This window comes from Gorilla gorilla, chromosome 9 (assembly GCF_029281585.2).
Source record: "Gorilla gorilla gorilla isolate KB3781 chromosome 9, NHGRI_mGorGor1-v2.1_pri, whole genome shotgun sequence".
Classification (NCBI taxonomy): domain Eukaryota; kingdom Metazoa; phylum Chordata; class Mammalia; order Primates; family Hominidae; genus Gorilla; species Gorilla gorilla.
In genome coordinates this window covers 74,924,594-74,940,230 of record NC_073233.2, presented here as the reverse complement: position 1 = coordinate 74,940,230, position 15,637 = coordinate 74,924,594, and the positions used below count along the sequence as shown (strand labels likewise).

Genomic DNA, 15,637 nt, shown 5'->3' with positions numbered 1-15,637 from the left:
AAAAAAAAAAAAAAAAAGAAAGAAAGAAAAAGAAAAAGAAAAAAAGAAAGAGAGCTGCATCTTACCGTCACCCACAGGGGGCGCTTTTGTCTTCATTTCATTTCCTGGACCTGGAACAGAACAAAGAGAAAGGGCATTATCATGGGGTGGGGGGCCTGGGTAATGGGCCCTGAGCTTTCACTGCCATTTCCCATTTAACTCAACCTTCACAGCCAGCTGCAGCTTTGGTACGATTGAGTCCATTTGAGTCCATTTTCTTCGCAGGACACCCAGGCCTGGGGAATGAATGGCCGAGTTCCTGGTTTGGAAGGGAGTTGGGAGTCAGACACATCATCAGGGCATAAAAGGGGCCAGACTCTAATAGGGTATTCTACCCAAGCAACAAAAGACAAAGTTGAGGCCAGGCACAGTGGCTCAAGCCTGTAATCCCAGCACTTTAGGAGGCTGAGGTAGGGCGGATCACTTGAGGATCACAGGAGTTCGAGACCAGCCTGGCCAACATGGTGAAACCCCATCTCCACTAAAAATGCCTGTAGTCCCAGCTACTCAGGAGGCTGAGGGAAGAGAATTGCTTGAACCTGGGAGCATCGGCTGCAGTGAGCCGAGATTGGCCTGGGCAGCAGAGCAAGACTCCATCTCAAAAAAAAAAAAAAAAAAAGCAAAGTTGAGGCTGGTCCAGTTCTGGTGTCACACTGGGGAGCTGATGCAGGGGCGGGAGTGAGCTTGAAATGAGAGATCTTGTCAATTTCATGTTGAACACCCTTCAATGATCAGAAAAGCGTACACGGGTGCACCAAAAGACAAGGATAGAATGTTGACAGTAGCCCCAAACAGGAGACCACAAATGCCCATTATGAATTGAATGCATAGATGCATTGTGGTGTAGTGACACAATGGAAGACTGTGCCACTAAGAACAGAAGCAAAACTACAACCACTGATGAAAGGCGAGTGAATCCACCTTTCAGGCTCACGCCTGTAATCATAGCACTTTGGGAGGCCAAGGCAGGTAGATTGCCTGAGCTCAGGAGTTCGAGACCAGCCTGGGTAACAAGGTGAAATGCCATCTCTACTAAAAAATACAAAATTAGCTGGGCGTGGTGGTATGCACCTATAATCCCAGCTACTCGGGAGGCTGAGGCAGGAGAATCGCTTGAACCCAGGAGGTGGAGGTTGCAGTGAGCTGAGATCACGCCACTGCACTCCAGCCTGGGCGACAGAGACTCTGTCTAAAAAAAAAAGGTGGGTGAATCTCACAAACGTACTGCTGAGCAACAGAAGCTGGACACAGAGAACACTGCTGACGGGTGCATTTATAGGAGGTTCAAAGACAAGCAAAACTACTCTGTGCATGGGACTCTGGTCCCCATGGGGGTGGTGACTAGAGGGGCCTACAGGAGGATGCTGGGGTGCTGGTCACATTCTGGTTTTTATCTCAGTGCCCATCTCCTGGGTGTGTTCACTTTGTGAAAATTCATGGCATTGTACACTGATGATTTGTACACTTTTGTGCATGTGTGATATGCTTCTGTACAATTTACAAAAACAAAAACATCTCATGTGGCTGCATGCTGCACTGGAAATGGAAGCCAAACTCCTTTCTGGGGCCTACAGACCCTGCTGGCCTCTCTGAACTTTCATGCCACCATCCCTGTCACCTGCTGAGCTCCTGCCTCCTGGGCCTTCTGGTCTTCCTGATGCCTGCCAAGCCATTTTCCGCCTCAGGGACTCTCCCTTGCTGGTCCCTTTGCTTGGAGTGTTTTCCCTGCTCTCACCAACAGCTTCCTCCATCTTCTGTGCATCACACCCTACAGAGGTCACCTCCTCCGAGCAAAGCCCCTACTCATTCTTCCTTGACCTCTGGGACCTTTGGGACCAGTTCCTGAAGAGCAGTGCACCTCAGGGGAGGCCCCACCCTGAGGTTGGCCTGAAGGATGCTCCATCTGAGCACCACAGAGATGGTGTGCGTGGAGTCAGTGACACTTAAAGGTGAAGAGACTAGAAAGAAAAGGCGCCCAAGGCCACACAGCTGGGCCCCAAGACTAGTGCTCCAGCAAGCGGCTCGCCACTTTTTTTTTTTTTTTTGAGACAGGGTCTCACTCTTTCACCCAGGCTGGAGTGCAGCCTTGACCACCCAGGCTCAGGTGATCCTCCCACCTCAGCCTCCCGAGTAGCTGGGTTACAGGCTCACGCCACCACGCATGGCTAATTTTTTGTATTTTTGTAGAGACAGGGTTTTGCCACGTTGCCCAGGTTGGTCATGAACTCCTGGGCTCAAGTGATCCCCCCTCCTCGGCCTCCCAAAGTGTTGGTGATATGGTTTGGCTGTGTCCTCACCCAAATCTCATCTTGGATTGTAGTTCCCATAATTCCCACGTGTTGTAGGAGGGACCCAGTGGGAGATAATTGAATCGTGGGGGGCGGTTCCCCCATACTGTTCTCGTGGTAGTAAGTCTCATGAGATCTGATTTTTTTTTTTTTTGAGATGGAGTTTCGCTGTTGTTGCCCAGGCTGGAGCGCAATGGCACGATCTTGGCTCACTGCAACCTCTGCCTCCCAGGTTCAAGCGATTCTCCTGCCTGAATCTCCCGAGTAGCTGGGATTACAGGCATGCACCAACACGCCCGGCTAATTTTGTATTTTTAGTAGAGATGAGGTTTCTCCATGTTGATCAGGCTGGTCTCGAGCTTCTGACCTCAGGTGATCTACCCACCTCAGCCTCCCAAAGTGCTGGGATTATAGGCATGAGTCACCATGCCCGGCGATCTGATGGTATTATAAGGGGAAACCCCTTTCGCTTGGCTCTCATTTTCTCTCTTGTCTGCCACCATGTAAGACGTGCTTTTCGCCTTCTGCCATGATTGTGAAGCCTCCCCAGCCATGAGGAACTGTGAGTCCTTTAAACCTCTCTTTCTTTATAAATTGCCCAGTCTTGGGTATGTCTTTATCAGCAGCATGAAAATCGATGAATACAGTTGGAACGGTAGGCGTTGAGCCACTGCACTCAGCCTCAGTTCTCCACTTTCCAGGCCCCGGCTCAGCTCATGAGGCACCAGCCACTTGTCTGCCCTGTGCATCCCACAGGCCCAACTCTTTCACTTTTGCACTTTTGTTCTCTTTTTCTTTTTTTTTTTTTGAGACGGAGTCTCGCTCTGTCACCCAGGCTGGAGTGAAGTGGCGCCATCTCAGCTCACTGCAAGCTCCGCCTCCCAGGTTAATGCCATTCTCCTGCCTCAGCCTCCCGAGTAGCTGGGACTACAGGTGCTCACCACCATGCCCGGCTAACATTTTTGTATTTTTAGTAGAGACAGGGTTTCACCATGTTAGCCAGGATGGTCTCGATCTCCTGATCTCGTGATCCGCCTGCCTCGGCCTCCCAAAGTGCTGGGATTACAGGCTTGAGCCACCGCGCCCGGCCTCTTTTTCTTTTTTAAGAGACAGAGTCTTGCTCTGTCACCCAGGCTGAAATGTGGTGGCAAGATCATGGCTCACTGCAGACTTGAATTACAGGGCTCAAGCCACCCTTCCACCTCAGCCTCCTAAAGAGCTGGGACTACAGGCACATGTCACCATGCCCAGCTATTTTTTTTTTCTTTTTCTTTTTGGTACTGCTCCTTGTGGAGCAGGGCTACCCCATAGGCAGTGTACCCAGAGTAGCCAGCCCAGTTATTTAAAAAAAAAAAAATTTTTTTTTTTTTGAGACAGAGTTTCGCTCTTGTCCCCGAGGCTGGAGTGCAGTGGCACGATGTCAGCTCACTGCAACCTCTGCCTCCCAAATTCAAGAGATTCTCCTGCCTCAGTCTCCCAAGTAGTTGGGATTACAGGCACACGCCACCACGCCTGGCTAATTTTTGTATTTTTTAGTAGAGACGGGGTTTCACCATGTTGGCCAGGCTGGTCTCGAACTTCTGACCTTAAGTGATCCACCTGCCTCGGCCTCCCAAAGTATTGGGATTACATGTGTGAGCCACCACGCCCAGCCTTTAAAATTTTTTTTTCTTTGAAATGTAGCCTCACTCTTGTCCCCCAGGCTGGAGTGCAATGGTGTGATCTCAGCTTACTGCAACCTCCGCCTCCTGGGTTCAAGTGATTCTCCTGTCTCAGCCTCCTGAGTAGCTGGGATTACAAGCGCCTGCCACCACACCCAGCTAATTTTTGTATTTTTAGTAGAGACGGGGTTTCACCATGTTGGCCAGGCTGGTCTCGAACTCCTGACCTCAGGTGATCCACCCGTCTTGGCCTCCCAAAGTGCTGGGATTACAGGTGTCAGCCACTGCGCCTGGCCTTTAAAATTTTTTGTTGTGGCTGGGCGAGGTGGCTCACTCCTGTAATCCCAGCACTCTGGGAGGCTGAGGCAGGCAGATCACAAGGTCAGGAGTTCGAGACCAGCCTGGCCAACATGGGGAAACCCCATCTCTACTGAAAATATGAAAAATTAGCCGGGCGTGGTGGCAGGCATCTGTAATCCCAGCTACTCAGGAGGCTGAGACAGAAGAATCACCTGAACCCAGGAGGTGGAGGTTGCAGTGAGCCTAGTTCACGCTACTGCACTCCAGCCTGGGCGACAGAGCAAGACTCTGTCTCAAAAAAAAAAAAAAAAACAAACAAAAATTGTAGAAATGGGGTCTCCCTATGTTACCTGGGCTGGTCTTGAACTCCTGGGCTCAAATGATCTTTCTGCCTCTGCCTCCCAAAGTATATGGATTACAGGTGTGAGCCACCATACCCGGCCTCATCTCTCACTTTTAGAGAGGCTCAGCCTAATGCTATGGGGTCAGGAAGACATGAACTTGAATTACCATTCTGGACCAATGGCTTTCCTTCCCTGAGCTAAATGCCTTTCATCTGTAAAATGGGGATGAAGCTGTTCTCACTCATGAGGTTGGAGGACGATTAAAGGAGCTCATGCCTGGTATAGAGCAAGTCATCAGCAAATGAGAGCTGCAGCTATGACCCTCCTCACATCTTTTCTTTGAAATAACAATAATTACAGAATTTACGTAATATTTGACATTGTGCAAAGTGCTTTCTTATTTACCACCTCATGTAATCCTCACAGCGCTGGTGCTGTTGAGGCAGATGATCCCACTTTATGAGACAACTGAGGCTGGCCAGAGAACTTTCCTGAGCTCCCAGGCAGAGCTGAAGGTTCCTCTGGGGCAGTGCTGGCTTCTAGGGGGAAGTGTGAAGAGCTGAGGGCCTCTTGGGAATGGCTGCATGGGCACGAGCATAGTTCCCAGACACCCTCAGCTGAGACCCACAGTTCCAGAGCTGGGTCTTGCAGCACCGCGTCCCATCGTGCCAACTTCTACTAGGCTCACAGAATAGGGCATACGGTTTCAGAACAAGACCACCTTGGAAAGCTTTTGGGAAACTCTTTTTTTGGATAATATACACTACTTTCAGGCTCTGTTTTAGCATATTTAAAGAAACACCAGTCCAGCATGTAAACTGGCCAAAAAGCGATTTACATCTTTCTGAAGCCTCTCTAGAAAATGCCAAAGAAGTGCATTCATAACCCCTGGCAAGGATTTTTTCTTCCCATAGTCTCTTACCCATGTCTGCTGCTCCCCAAATTTCTCTCTGCCCCAGCTCCAAGCTCCTTCCCAGGCCCTCAGTTCACACCTTCTCAGCAGCCCACTTCCCTCCCCCATCATCTTTTATTTATTTATTTATTTTTTTAATGAGACAGAAATCTCACTCTGTCGCCCAGGCTGGAGTGCAGCGGTGCGATCTCGGCTCACTGCAACCTCCATCTCCTGGGTTCAAGCTATTCTCATGCCTCAGCCTCCCAAGTAGCTGGGATTACAGGTGTGTGCCGCAACTCCCAGCTAATTTTTGTATTCTTAGTAAAGATGGGGTTTCACCATGTTGGTCAGGCTGGTCTCGAACTCCTGACCTCAGGTGATCTGCCCGCCCCAGCCTCCCGAAGTGCTGGAATTACAGGCGTGAGCCACCATGTCTGGCCCTCCCATCATCTTTTCGTGTATGATATTTTTCTCTAGCATGAGCCCACTGGCCTTCCCAGTGTGACCTGGCCAGGCCTCTGGCTTCTCAAACCCCCTTCCTCCTGCTCCCAGCCTCCTGAGATCCAGAGTCCTCCTTTCCAGCAAGGGAGGAGGGAGAGGCTGTGGACCCTCCTGCACTCACATGGGTTCTGGCTATGAACGTGAAGGAGCTTTACGAAGATCCCAGCGTTTACCATATGAAGGGATTTTAGCAGTGAAAGCCACAACAGCTGGAAAGTGTCACACATGTCCCAAACCCTCTCCATATTCATTATCTCCTTGACGCCATGAAGGCGATGCTGTTTCTAACTCTTATTGCTAAGGAGGAATCCACGTCCAGGACAGCGAAAATCCCTGGGCCTGGCCATGTGCAGCCCACCAGTCCTGGCTCCAAGTCCTGAGCGCTTTTCTCTCCCGAGGAGAGAAAGCCCTTCCCTTTCCCTTCCCTTTGTTCCCAGCTGGGACTCCCATCATGCCACAACCCCCCACCACCACCTCCACGCCAGGGTAAGGATGTGGCCCCTGGAAGCAGCTGTCCGTAGCATACATCATTGGAGAGCAGCCTGTGGGGTGCAGAGAGGATGCTGAGGAGCTGGGCCTGCGTTGGGGGCCAGCACTCATGGGGCCAGGCTGAGGCCAGCAGGGGTGGCAGGGACTTGCTCTCCCAGCACTGGCCTTGGCCGCCCTGCCCTCCTGTTGCGACCCCCTGCCCAGGGACTACTGGTCTCTACTTCCACAAGACACCTGCGCTGCCTTTCCACCTGTCACCAGGATCCCCTTGGTTGGGGGAAGCTTAAGAAGGAGCCGCAGCTCTGGATGCAAGGCAGGGATCTCCCATTGTTGTGGGAAAGTAAGGGGCCAGAGAGACCGAATGGGGTGTAGGAGAGTTTATTTAAGGTGTACACCGGCTCAGTGGACTTGCATCTAGAAAGTCTGGCACTAGACAAAGAAAGCAGCTGTCTTTTAAGTAGTTTGTGGCGGGAGCTACGTGACGCAGGAATATTTTACAGTGAAAAATATTTTTTTTTTATTTTTTTACTTCATTCCAGCCACCTTGCATACACCCAAGGCAGCCTGACTGCCACCAGCCTCCAGGGAGCGTCGAGAATGGCAGTGAGGAGGCCACGAGGATCCCTGCTGCCCTGGAGGGCAGGACAGGGAACCTGGCCAGGTTTGTGGGCCACAGCCAGCCAGCCAGGGCACCTAGGCCCCTCTGGGTTCTCAGACCCCCATGCCATGCCTCAAGGCTGCCTCCATATCAGTCAAAACAGCCTTGGGGCCTGCCTGCTACCCCCACCTCCACCCCAGTCCTACCCCCACTGTGATCCCTCAGCCCCTTATTGTCCAGTCTGGGTCTCACCCACAAGGCCCCAAGCTCCCACCAGCTCCCAGTTGCTGGGTCCCCTGCCTGGCTCACAGACTGGCCTCAGTGCCTGGCAGAGGGCAGCCCGGCAGGAGCCGCTTCTCCAACCCTCTCCAGAGAAGCTGGTGCTGGGTGCGTCAGGGAAGCCAGCCCTTGCATCTGTGGGTCCTCACCTGTTCCCCGCCCCCATACTCAGCTACCCCAGGCATCTGCTCTGGGCGTACTGCTTGGATTCACAGTCATCAAACCCATTAACAAGATCTTCACTCCTTCCAATGAGCACTTTCCATGGGACGTGGAGGTGAAGGGACACCCTCCCTGATCCCGGACACATCTACACACATCTAGGCTGATGGGATGGTTGCAGCGAGTTGACTTGTGACCCCCCAAAAAGATACATCTGAGTCCTAACACCTAGCACTTGCGAATGTCATCTTTTTTTAAAATAAGGTCTTTGCAGATGTAATTAAGTGAAGGATCTCAAGCTGTAATCAACTCTAGATTTACAGTGGGTCCTACATGCGATGGGTGGTGTCCTTATAAGAAAGAAAACAGGGACATCTCAGCCACGAAGGCACAGAGAGAAGAAGGCCACGTGGAGACGGAGGCAGGGGCTGGAGTTATGAAACCCTCAGCCAAGGAATATCAAGGGTTGCTGGCAGCCCCCGGAAGCTGGGAGAGAGGCCTGGGATGGATTCTCCCGGAGAGCGTCTGGAGGGAACCAGCCCTGCCAACACCTTGATTCTGGGCTCTGGCCTCCAGAACTGTGAGAGAATTAATTTCTGGTTTTGTAAGCTGCCAAATTTGCAGTAATGTGTCATGGCAGCCCCAGGAAAGGAATGCAGACGGCATTAGCCCCAGCCTGTGCTAAGGGCGCTGAGCAGACTGCAGCCGAGTGGAGGGCAGGGAGGCCCTGCGCTGGGGGCCACACTTGACAGGGGCCTGTAACCTCCTGCGAAGACACACAGACAGGGGAGGATCCATTCAGTAACGAGGTAACTGGCTGGTGGGATCCCGGCCCAGGGAGGGGGCTTGTGGGCCAGGAGCCTCGAAGGGTGAATGGGATGGGCTCAAGGACTAAAGGCCTTGACTGTCAGGGTTGGGGGCTAGGACAAAGAGGAGAGAGGCAGGAGCCCTGGCTGAAGACCAGAAAGGCCCAGACGCTCACTCAGCTCCTGGAAGGGCTGCAGGGAGAAAGGGTAGAAGGTGCAACCCTGCCAGGCCCTGAGCACCAGTGCCCTGAGGACCAGCACCCTGAGGAAGCTGCAGGGAGGCAGGTATCAGCTCGGCAGACACAAGAGCTTGCATGGCCAGGGCCCCCACAGTGAAAATGACCCCGAGTTGGGGCAAGCTCCCCATCAAGGGAGATATGTAAATAAAAGTGCCTGGTAGGGATCATAGCCCCAACTAAGTTATGTTATGGGTGGTCCCTGAAGACCCCTTTGCAACCTGAGACACTACATATTGCCTGGCTGAGCTGCTCCTCCCCACTCTGCGTGTCAATTACACTGAATTGATCCGGCTCAAGCCACTTATACCCACTTTCCTTCTGGACTCTGGGGCCTGCGCCTGTGAGGACAGGGACTCACTCCTGGAGATCCGGAACTCAGGAATGACGGGCAGATTCCCAACCTCCTCCCAAAGGAAAGGATGACCCCCCAGGTTTCAAAAGCCTTCTCTCTTCACAGTCTCCTCCATTTGAAGGAAGAAACACAACAGCCCCCTTTCAGTGCGTGGTTACTTCATGCTAAATCTCTGACACAGCACGTGTGGTTAAGAACACTAAAGTCACTGTGTGACCTTGGATTAGTTTCTTATCTTCTCTGTGCCTCAGTTTCCTCAACTGCAAAATGTAGTCAATAACCGTGCCAACCTCCTAGATGAGTGAGACGCTGAAATGAGACCCTGAAATGTGACAGCTCTTAGCATTTTAAGGTGGATAGAGAACCAGCCCCAGTGCTGACTTCAAGGTCCTTTTGCCTCGTTTCCCTGCTGATATTTATAAGCACTTACATTTTCAGAGGGATGCTGGTCTGAGGGCCAATGAATGAGACAGACCCTACCCTCTTGGACTCATAATCTGATGGAAGAGGCCAACTCGTAGCCAAGAAGTTATAAGGCAGTGTGATGTGGCAGCACAAAGGTGGGATAGCTCAGTCAGTCTGAGGTGGGAGAGCTTCAGAGAGGGTTTCTTGGAGGAGGTGACTTTTATTTATTTATTATTATTTTTAAAAATTTTTTGAGACGGAGCCTCGCTCTATCACCCAGGCTGGAGTGCAGTGGTGCAATCTCAGCTCACTGCAACCTCTGCCTCCCGGGTTCAAGTGATTCTCCTGCCTCAGCCTCCCCAGTAGCTGGGATTACAGGCACACACCACCACGCCTGGCTAATTTTTGTATTTTTAGTAGAGACAGGGTTTCGCCATGTTGGCCAGGCTGGTCTCGAATTCCTGACCTCAAGTGATCCGCCTGCCTCGGCCTCCCAAAGTGCTGGGATTACAGGCGTGAGCCACCATGCCTGGCTGGAGGCGACTTTTAAACCAAGACCTGGCCCGGGCGCAGTGGCTCACGCCTGTAATCCCAGCACTTTGGGAGGCTGAGGTGGGTGGATCACAAGGTCAGGAGGGTCAGGAGTTTGAGACCAGCCTGGCTAACATGGTGAAACCCTGTTTCTACTAAAAATACAAAAATTAGCCAGACGTGGTGGTGGGCGCCATTAATCCCACCTACTCGGGAGGCCGAGACAGGAGAATCGCTTGAACCCAGGAGGCAGAGGTTGCAGTGAGCCGAGATTGTGCCACTGCACTCTAGTCTGGGCGACAGAGCAAGACTCTGTCTCAAAAAAATAAAACAAAAAACAAACAACAAACAAAAAACAAAACCAAGACCTGAAAGATGATCAGGCATCAGCCAGGCAAGGTGGGTGGGAAAAGACAGTCCAAGCAGAGGAAACTGGGCAGATACCAAGAGCCTCTGTGGAAGCGTTTTCATAGCCTACTGCCTCAGACCCAGTGTGGAAAGAGCCGGCAATGCCTGCCATCTGGGGACAATGATTGGCTTCCAAATAAGAAAAGAAAATCAGGCCGGGCACAGTGGCTCACGCCTGTAATCCCAGCACTTTGGGAGGCCCAGGCGGGCGGATCACCTGAGGTCAGGAGTTCGAGATCAGCCTGAGCAACATGGTGAGACCTCATCTCTACTAAAAATACAAAAATTAGCCGGATATGGTGGCACGCGCCTGTAATCCCAGCTGCTCAAGAGGCTGAGGTAGGAGAATTGCTTGAACCCAGGAGGTGGAGACTGCAGTGAGCCAAGATCGTGCCATTGCATTCCAACCTGGGTGACAAGACCAAAAGTCCGTCTCAAAAAAAAAAAGAAAAGAAAATCAAAGTTAATATACATACGCTTTATTATTTCATTACATTTTGTTAGAGATGGGGGTCTCATTATGTTGCCCAGGCTGGATTCAAACTCTTGAGCTCAGATGACCCTCCCCCTCAGCCTCCCAAGAAGCTGGGGCTACAGGTAGGTTCTACTGCACCTAGCTAAAGTTAATATTGACCGTGCACAAATATGTTGTCAACTAGAATACTGCACCTGAATATAGTGTGATAAAGAATTCTACTTACTGTGAAATATGATGTGTGTTTGTGTGTTATGTGACATATTTGTGTGGCGTGCTGTGGGATGAGGCCTTTAGGAGAAAGAAGACCCAGGCCCTAGGCAAAGTCTTAAACGGCTCTGACCCCAAAATTCTTTCTCCACTTTCCCAGGTCTGGAATTCCTTTGGTTCAACTTGTTCTAGGAGTCAAGACAAAAAAAGGTGTGGGCACCATCAGCGACAGACGCCTGTTAACACAGGACAACCAGAAGAACCACAGGAACGCATCTCCTGACCCCTCCCCAGGCTCTGAGCCACAGCTGGAAGCTGCCCTTTCCCAGGCTGCCTAGGGACAGGTCCCAGGGCCTCACTGGCATAAGCAGGATGTAGGGCAGCCACAGAAGGCATTTGGAGGTGGTGGCAGGTGTCACCAGCAGGGTACTGGGCAGCCAGTTAACATGGAGCTGGAACAGGCCTGGCAAGATGAAGGGGCATGAGCTCAGGGTTGGGCACAGAGCCCAGGGAGGGGTGGGGGGACCCGAGGGTTACTGGGGCTTGGCTACATCATGCTGTCCACTGTCTGGACACTACCCCTGTCTTGGCTGCAATCTCTCCTGCCCGGCCCTTGGGGCCCAGCATGTTAGAGCTGGAGCCTGGACCTGGGCAAGGTGGCTCGCTCCAGAAGTCACACTGTCACCACCCGGCTCACCATGAGGGAGTCTGGGAGAGAAATGGCACAGATGTTGCTGTGGGGCAGAGTGGATGAGTGGAGATGCTGCGTCAGGGTAATCCCTAGGACTCAGTTCTGTCTTTTTCTAGCCTGGGAGGGACAAAACCTTTTCTCTACATGTCTCCGTAAAGCCAGAAATCAAAGGTCAGATGGTTTCAGTGTTTTCTCACCTGTCACTTCAGCTTCTTGTCTGGCTGTCACTGTCCACGGGCCATACACTTTAAGCTTCTGCCACCACCATGCCCTACTCACTGTTTCTCAAACACACCAAGCCCTTTCTTGCCTCCATGCTTTTACTCGATGCAGTTCCTTTTGCCTGGAATGCCTTCTATTTGCTTCTTTCCAGAGGATGTAAACTCTTCATCCTTTCAAACTCTCTCCCATGGAGCTGAGATCGCGCCACTGCACTCCAGCCTGGGCGACAGAGCGAGACTCCGTCTCAAAAAACAAACAAACAAAAAAAAACTCTCCCATGAAGACTTCCATAAATGCTCCAGCAAGCCACTCACTCCCCTTTCCCACAATAGCTGGACTGTCCTTCTAACACATTTATAGTGTCTGTCCTGGAATTATTTGTTCCTGTGCCTGTTCCTACTAGATGCTGGGAACTTGAAGCAGAGATGAGGTGTCTTATTCATCTCTCTAGCCTTCAGGCCCAGCATATAGCAGGTGTTTTGTCAGTATTTAAAAATCAAGGGCTGGGGCTGGGCACAATGGCTCAAGCTTATGATCCCAGCACTTTGGGAGGCTGTGGTGGGTGGATCGCTTTAGGCCAGGAGTTCGAGACCAGCCTGGCCAACATGGTGAAACCCAGTCTCTACTAAAAATACAAAAATTAGCCAGGTGTGGGGGCACATACCTGTAGTCCTAGCTACTTGGGAGGCTGAGGCACGAGAATTGCTTGAGCCTGGGAGGTAGAGGTTGCAGAGCCACGATCGAGCCACTGCCCTCAAGCCTTTTCCAAAAAAAAAGAAAAAAAAATCAATCAAGATCGGGGCACAGTGGCTCACGCCTGTAACCCCAGCACTTCAGGAGGCCAAGGCATGGGGATCACTTAAGCGCAGGAGTTCAGGACCAGCCTAGACAACAAAGTGAGACCCCATCTTTACAAAAAATACAAAAATTAGCTAGGCGTGGTAGCACATGCCTGCGGTCTCAGCTACTCGGGAGGCTGAGGTGGAGGATCGCTTGGGCCTGGGAGGGCGAGGTTGCAGGGAGCCAAGATGCACCGTACTCTAGCCTGGGCAACAGAGCCAGACCTTGTCTCAAAACAACAACAAAAGCCCCAAGAACCCACATGCATGAAGTCCTTATATACCTGGCACCATTCTCAGTGCATTACACATATTGGCTCATTCAATCCTTCCAGGACTCTTTATCACCAAGGTTCCTTTATCAGCCCACAGGTTACACATTCGGAACCTGAGGTACAGAGAGGTTAAGAAATGTAGCCAGGCTGGGTGCAGTGGCTCACGCCTGTAATCCCAGCACTTTGAGAGGCGGAGGCGGGCAGATCACCTGAGGTCAGGAGTTCATGACCAACATGGTTGAAACCCCGTCTCTACAAAAATACAAAAATTAGCCGGGCATGATGCCGCATGCCTGTAATTCCAGCTACTCAGGAGGCTGAGGTGGGAGAATCACTTGAACCCAGGAGGTGGAAGTTGCAGTGAGCCGAGCTCATGCCATTGCACTCTAGCCTGGGCAACAGGGCGAGACTCTGTCTCAAAAAGAAAAAAAAAAAGAGAGATGTAGCCATCTCACACCTGTAGTCCTAGATACTCTGGAGGCCAAGGTGGGAGGATCACTTGAGCACAGGAGGTTGAGGCTGCAAAGAGCTACGATCACAACACTGCACTTAGCCTGGGCAACAGAGCAAGAACTTGTCTCTAAAAAAAAGAAGAAATGTAGCCAAGAATAAACACCAGCAGGTGGCAGAGGTGGGATTCAAACCAATAGTAACAATAGTAAAGAGTTGATGAATAAGCAGTGAATAAAAGAACTGAAAGGAGGAAAAATCAGATTAAGAAGGGCTTCCTGGCCGGGTGCGATGGCTCAAGCCTGTAATCTCAGCACTTTAGGATGCTGAGGCGGGTGGATCACGTGAGTTCAGGAGTTCAAGACCAGGCTGGCAAACATGGCGAAACCCCGTCTCTACTAAAAATACAAAAATTAGCCGGGCGTGGTGGCACACGCCTCTAGTCCCAGCTACTCGGGAGGCTGAGGCAGGAGAACCACTTGAACCCAGGAGGCAGAGGTTGCGCTGAGCCGAGATCAGGCCATTTGCACTCCAGCCTGGGTGACAGAGCGAGACTCTGTCTTAAAAAAAAAAAAAAAAGTTAGGGCTTCCTCAGGATCAGGAAGGAAGTGCTCCTCGTCAAAAATGAAAAGGAAAAAACCCTCTTTCCAAATCCACTTTTTAAAAAATAGGCCCGGGTGCAGTGGCTCACACCTGTAATCCCAGCACTTTGGGAGGCCGAGGAGGGTGGATCACCTGAGTTCAGGAGTTCAAGACCAGGCTGGCCAATGTAGGGAAACCCCGTCTCTACTAAAAATACAAAATTAGCCGGGCATGGTGGCACATGCCTGTAAGCCCAGCTACTCTGGAGGCTGAGGCAGAAGAATCGCTTGAACCCGCGAGGCGGAGGTTGCAGTGAGCCGAGGCCACCCTGTTGCACTCCAGCCCGGGCAACAACAGTGAAACTCTGTCTCAAAAATAAATAAATAAATAAATAAATAAATAAAAAAGAAAAGAAATATACGAATTCCTCCTCCCCACCCACTCCCTTTTATTATTGCCTCCCACTCAGGAACTGAGAACTCCGCAGATAAAAATAGCAAACCTGAAGGAGTTTGAAGGAAGTGTTCAGTGGAGCACCCCACACAGCTGTGACCCCTGGGTCCTGCAGAACCTGAGAGGGAGGCCCCTGGGTAAGGCTGGGGACAGGCCATGGTGCAGTCCCTGGGAAGGCCCTTCGCCCACGAGCCCGACGCAGGGCATGAGAGTTCCTCAGTCTCAGGCTCCCCTTAGGGATGAGTGTCTTCTGGGCTTCCCGTCCCAGCCCCTCTGGGCCAGGAGATCTGAAGCCCTGCTGTGGTTCCTTCGGCCTCCTACTCACTGGGTAGCCTACCCTGCCTCTCCATCACCCCAGGTCTTGGCCTCAACTTGCCTCCCAGGTGTTCAGGCGCCCTTAACCCCACCAGGAAGTCCACTCCCTCACCATGCGGCCCACTCCCGTATCTTGCTCATCCTTCAGGACCTGACTCATTTTCACTTCGTCGGCTAAGCCTTCCCAACCCCTAGCAAGTAACAGAAACCCGCTCAAGCTGGCTGAAGCAACAGAGGTGGCTTTAACAAAAAGATAAAGCATTGCAAGGCACCTCAAGGCAGCAGCGCTGCCAAATGTCCATAAAGGACAGGATCAGGGTTGGAGAGACCATTATGAGCCCAAGTGCCCTTCAGCTTCCTTTTTCCTTCTCTGCCAGCCACAGCTCCCCCAATTAACATTTTCTAGAACTTCAACCTGATCCAGTGTCAGGAGAGAGCTCTGATTGGCTGACTTGGGTCAGGTGATCAGCCCTCCTCCAACCCACAGTGACCGAGAGAGGGGGTCACGTGATACATACGAACATGGCTGCCGAAGCCTGCCCTTGACAAGGAGTAGAGTGAGGGATAGTGACAGCTAAGAATGCATCTCTGATGGCTGCTCATTCTTCACTTCGCTTTTCCTGTGGAAGTAATCTCTCTGCCTTTGCAACTCGATTTCCTCTCTGCTTGTGTTCTGCTTGCTGTTTGAACTGGTTATATGCGTGCCTACCTCTGTGCATGAGCACATATGAGGGCTCCAGCCTGCATTATGCACGGACCCCTGACCTCTGTATCTAGTTCAAGGCCTCCATCCTGAACCTCTCTTTAGGGTTAGCTTCACAGGTGTAA

General features: G+C 51.6%; 1 protein-coding gene across 1 annotated transcript in view; it reads right to left on the bottom strand.

Moving 5' to 3' along the window:
* The window catches only part of SYT12 (synaptotagmin 12), a 44,326-nt gene extending 29,080 nt beyond the window's left edge, over positions 1 to 15,246 (bottom strand). The window contains exons 1-2 of the mRNA XM_055354592.2: positions 14,544 to 15,246; positions 66 to 110 (exon numbers count right to left, since the gene is read on the bottom strand). Of these exons, the coding sequence (XP_055210567.1) occupies positions 66 to 110; positions 14,544 to 14,652 (154 nt within the window). The 5' untranslated portion in view covers positions 14,653 to 15,246. The remainder of the gene's footprint in view (positions 1 to 65; positions 111 to 14,543) is intronic.
* Positions 15,247 to 15,637: the final 391 nt, after the last annotated feature.